Here is a 5,371-nt window from a genome sequence, read left to right on the forward strand (position 1 = left end):
GTGTATATGTGCTGGATTGTATTTCCCCATAATGAAACTTTTTCCTGAATCTGTTTCAGAAATGAAAGTATACTGCCACGGCAATTAGACAGATTTTATGATTTTATTAGCAATTTGAAATAAGCATGAGGAAAATATATATGTTCGGCACAACTCGATCTTTGTAGATACAGAATGATGATAGCCAGGTACTCTATGTAGGCATGGTAATTATCGGGGTGGAGTTGCAGTCTGATAAAACTTGGCATGGGGTTATGGGTGATTGAGTTCTCACTGTCTCACGTGGGCGGGCAGGTGTAACACACAGGCTCGTATTTCAATGCTGTGTCCAGGAATCTTGCCCATGTTCTCCCAGCACTGGGTGGTGGGATCATAGCGATGCACCAGCCTGGACTCACTGCAGTCCTCCTGGCAGTATCCACCCAGCACATAGAGCTTCTCCTCCAGGACCACAGAGGCTGCACTAATGTGGGGGATGGGCAGGGACGTGAGGGCACTCCAGGAGTCAGCCACAGGGTCGTAGACCTCACAGGCCAGTTGATCAATGGTAGCCATTTTGGCATCAGCTGTGACTCCTCCTGCTACATAGAGATGGCTTCCAAGCCTTTCCATGCAGTGATTAGCTCGAGGTTGGTTCATGTCAGCCAGGTAGGTGGTTCCTCTCTCAGGGTGGTACAGGAACATGGACACCAGGCACTTGTACGTACAGTTACACCCCCCTGAGATGAAGATCTCTCCATTCCACACTATAGCGGCGTGGCCACCCAGGGTCACATCCAAAGGTCTGGCAAAACTAAAAGGGAAGGACAAAGTGGATGCTTTCGTATACACAAACCAGTAAAACGTAGACATAATAAATACTCATCAGAAAGACAGGATTATGAGACTTTAAATCACCACAAGCTACCTTCAAGCTACCTGTTTTCAAACAAATCTATGACAGACACTTACCTCCAGCAATCTGTATCCAGGCAGTAGTGTTCCACACTGTCCAGATAAGTGTCTGTGTCAGAGTCCCCTCCAATGGCATAAATGACACCATCAAGTACAACCATGGAAAAGGTAGATCTTTTTTGCTGCATATCGGCCAGTCTCTGCCAGCTATTTTGGAGGGGATCATACCTGGAGAAAGTTGGAAAGGAAAAGTGACCAATGACAAAAAGAAAGAAGAACGCATACTGTACACATAGAGAGAGAGTGATGAAAAATGACAAATATACAACATTTGTAATCCTTTTTTTTCTTTCAAATTTTGTTTTTCTGATTTTATCCCTTTTTCACCCAATTTGGTATCCAATTGCACCCAACCAAGTATCCAATTATCCCCTGCCTATTGCGTAGGATCCGCCGCACGACCCCGTGGCCGGCAGCCCCAGAGGAGATAGCCAGGCAGACTAGCTGTCTGGCTCCTCGAGCCCAACACCGTTATTCCGGCACCCCGGGGGCGGTGTTGCGCGACAGATCCTTTTCCGGAAATAGTCCTATACCCCCCTTGGGAGCGGCCGCTCAATATGCCGCTCCCTGTGGGCCCCGGCCATATCCGGATCTGGCGAGACCGGGATTCGATCCCAGTCCCCGGTGGGCAGCTTGCACCAGAGACTGATGCTTAGACCGCTGCGCCACCGCGGGGGACATTTGTAATCCTAATTGACTGGGACCACAAATCTCACCTGTAAACAGAATTCAAGGTGGCACTCAAGTTGTAATACTTCCGCCCCCCAGCGATGTACAGTTTCCCCTTCATAACCGCCACCTCATGGCTAAACCTGGGTGACTCTGGCATCTCCCCCAACAACTTCCACTCCACTGTCTTCACAATGCCTGTGTAGCTCTTAAAAGAGTTCCCGAACCACAGCTCTCGGCTGGGTGATTTTAGCAATCTGAAATCAGCAGAGATCTGGTCTCCACCCACCAGGACCAGGGTGTCTTTGGGAAAGTAGACCCTGCAGTGACTGCTGGGAGCAGTGTGACAGTAATCCTCGCATATAGTCGTATAAAGACTCTCCATGCTGGGCTCAGTCCATATTTTCAGAGCTTGAACTTCTTTGAAGTCTTTGAAGTTCATGAGGGTGAAGTGGACAGTCTCCATCAGCTCCTTAACAAGACTGAGATTTATGTCGGGGTTGGCCTGAGTCCAGGCAACCACTGCCTTGAACACAACAAGCTCAGAAGGAACGAGGAGAGAGTTGCTTTTCAAGTAATCTTGAAGCTTCTTGGCTGAGAGGTCCTTGAACTTAGTGGTGGCTGCCACCTCTTGGAAGTGCCTCAAGACAAAGTCATTGGCCACCTCGAGGAGCTCCACCATCCCATAAGCCTCGGCAAGAGACATCACATCCAGGCAGGAGTTGACGTTCATTTCCTGTTGCAGGAAGTTGAGGCAGAGCGAGAGGGCGGGCTGGAACTGGAGCTGGAGGGCGGTGCAGGTGATCTCAAAGACACACCCCCAGCTGAGGTGGAGGGCCCCACTGTAGGAGCATCCAATCAGAGCCTCCAGCTCAGAGGCAGCCAGGAAGGGGAGGGCCACACAGGGCTGCTGGGATTCCCTCATCCCGCTGGTGAACATGCCCCGGAAGTAGACACTGCTGGCAGCCAGGACAACTCTGTGGACTTGGAGGAATCAGGCAAGAGAATATGTAAAACGGTCACACTTACAAAAACTTCCAGCAAATCAACATGTTGTTACATACTACATTAGTAATTGCTTAGTCGTTGAATTGAGATGCAATACAAGTGAAATAAGGACTGTTCTGATTCCATTGAGTTAAGTTTGATCCCTGCTTATACCCCGTAAATTAATTAGTATTCTACCTTCTATCATACCACAGTAAATATACATGACATACAGTATTTGATACCAGTCTACCCACCATGGAATGATGTCCCATCAGCCTCCAGCTCCACATCACAGCCCACTCTCTCTGTCCACAGCTGTCTGATGGCCTGAAGGCTGACCTTCATCTGTTCTGCCACAGAGATCTTCCTCTCTTTCTTTCCCCCTCCTCCATTCTTCATTCTCTCCTCCTCCTCACTGCAGAGATCCAGAACTCTGGCGACCCCTAGTGTGTGAGCTGCAGCCTGTATCTGGGCCAGTGTGTCTCTGCTCAGAGCTCCTATGGCCCCAGTATATGCAAACTCCAGCACCCCTGTCAGACCCACACACCCCACCTCAGGTCCCAGGCCAATGGACATCTGTCTCTGGGAGTCTGTGCTATCACTTTCTCCGCTCTCTCTTCTCCTCTCTCTCTCTTCATCCCTCGCTTGCAGTCTCTGGTGGACAAGGGAGCTAACAGCAGCCAGGACAGGGAAGTGTGCGTTGATGCTCGGCCCATTTTCAATGCTCAGAGTCAGGTCGGTGAGGACAGAGCAGTCCCTGAATTCCTCCAGGGCCTGGAACACCTCTCTAGGATAGGTGTCTCTGCTGTACACCTTTATCGAGTCCTTATCTCCACATTCTTCCTCATCCTCTTTTAAATCTTCCTCCAGTCCTTGAATCACCTCATCTGTCTCAATCTCTGAACCGTTGATGGCATTTTCCTGCCCTCCCCTATTGAGCAACATTCCTCCTGTCCACAGAGTCCCCATTTCCTCATACAGGCATAAAGCCAAGGCAGCCATGACTACAATAGTCTATACATATACAGCAAATGTCCAACAATTACACCCTCCTCCCAGCCTAAGCTGATGCTACCACACTATTATAAAACAAGTAAATCTGACCGAGCATTGTGATTGGCCAAGAGGCGCTCAACGCTGTGCTTTATTCCCTGATAAAGGAAGACCTATGACACGTTTTAACTGTTTGCTGTTGCAATAACATCACTGCACATTCGAATTACAATTCTGACCGTTATTTTGAACAATTTGAAAAACCTTTTTTTCCCAAGGCCACTTACTTCATACGTAGATTATGTGAAGAAGTGCAAACTGTGTTCATTGACCTATCGTATGCATCTTCAAGTTATCCTATTGACCTTCTGGAGTTGTAGTTTTCTCTTCCTCTTCATTCCAGGGTTACGTCTCTCTGTTTACTCCTCTTCCCCTTCCCTCTCCTTGTGTGTGCTTGTGTGTATGACACACAACCAAACAAGACGCTATATATACTCTCTTAAGTCATAGATCCGATTGCACATTTACAGTATCAAATAATTTAGACCAGCCTCTCAGCCCAACAACTGGAACTTTGAAGGAGTTGATTTGTTTGTTTGTTGTGTATTAGAGTCTTCTACTTCTTTGTATGCTAAAGTATTAATGTATTATTTTTTAGTGTCCATTGCCACTCTAAGAAAGTTTTGGTCTCTGAGCTAGTACTATGTCCAAAACGTCATGGAAAGGCTATTCTTTTATTTTCCCATATTCTCTCTTTTTCCTTCAACATTTCTCTTCACCCTTTTCTCAACAACAGTCCTCTAAGTGTGTAAGATAATACACAGTTGTAAAGGTTGCACCCTTGAACTGTAAAAAAAAAAATAATAAAAAAGGAATGATGCTGCTGCTCCAGCAGTCCCAGCTTGCTCACCAAGATATCTCAAGGCCTTGGCCTTCTGCTCCCAGTGCATTCTAGGGCATGTGGCAGGGATTATGTCACATGGTATCACACATGCTTAGAAGTTCAGCAGAATCATGTTGCTCCACCACGGACAAAGGCTGGGGGAATCTGGGTGAAGGAGTAAGAGAAAGGGCAAGGCATAGCAGATTTACACCCTTCTCTACTGCACCTTGTGGAAACAATCCATTGACCCTTATCTTGACCATGACCTTGTCAGTGGTCTATTCAATGCTTTCACTTCAATGCTTTCAGTTGCACCCTGCTTTATTTGTTCTTGAGCATGATTTTGAATCAAGCACTTTGAATAGTATTAGTATATCACCACAAGTTGGAAAGAAATGCATTGTATTAGCTGTGGAAAATAAAGATGAACAAAATATACAAAGCATGAAATAAAGATATGTTGCTCAAACCTTATTATTAACATTGGGAGATTTGCACAAAAATATAGAATCAGGGTTAAAGGGACAAGGGTTGACAGGGTCAAAATGAATCATTCAGTTATTATTATTATTATTATTTATTTAACCATGAAAAAAACCATTGAGACACTAGACCAGGCCAGAAAGCAGCAACAGTCAATAAAACATTACATCATTTAAAACATACAATACAATCAGACCCATTATTTAAACTCATTTAGGGGCACTCCTAGTAGAGTACATCTCTAGATGAAGCATACCATGCAGACTATTCCATGCCCCTGGTGCACAATATGAAATGGTGCTAACCCTAACCCTATGGTGCAAAGTTCATAACTTCATAAGTTCTGCCTAACAACCACCTTAACTTGGTAACGATCCTGGGGACTTTAAGTGCTTGGTA

The 5,371-nt window shown here is 46.0% G+C and overlaps 1 protein-coding gene across 1 annotated transcript; it reads right to left on the reverse strand.

Annotated features, from left to right (window-relative positions):
• Positions 1–270: 270 nt before the first annotated feature.
• LOC308172819 (kelch-like protein 33) lies at positions 271–3,615 on the reverse strand (the record flags this gene model as incomplete). Its single annotated transcript, XM_080547767.1, has 4 exons — positions 271–793; positions 952–1,101; positions 1,671–2,607; positions 2,868–3,615. 4 exons carry the CDS (start codon positions 3,613–3,615, stop codon positions 271–273), a joined length of 2,358 nt encoding a protein of 785 aa, XP_080403893.1.
• Positions 3,616–5,371: the final 1,756 nt, after the last annotated feature.

Source organism: Nansenia antarctica (assembly GCF_963989245.1).
Source record: "Nansenia antarctica genome assembly, chromosome: 17".
In the NCBI taxonomy this organism is placed as follows: Eukaryota; Metazoa; Chordata; class Actinopteri; order Argentiniformes; family Microstomatidae; genus Nansenia; species Nansenia antarctica.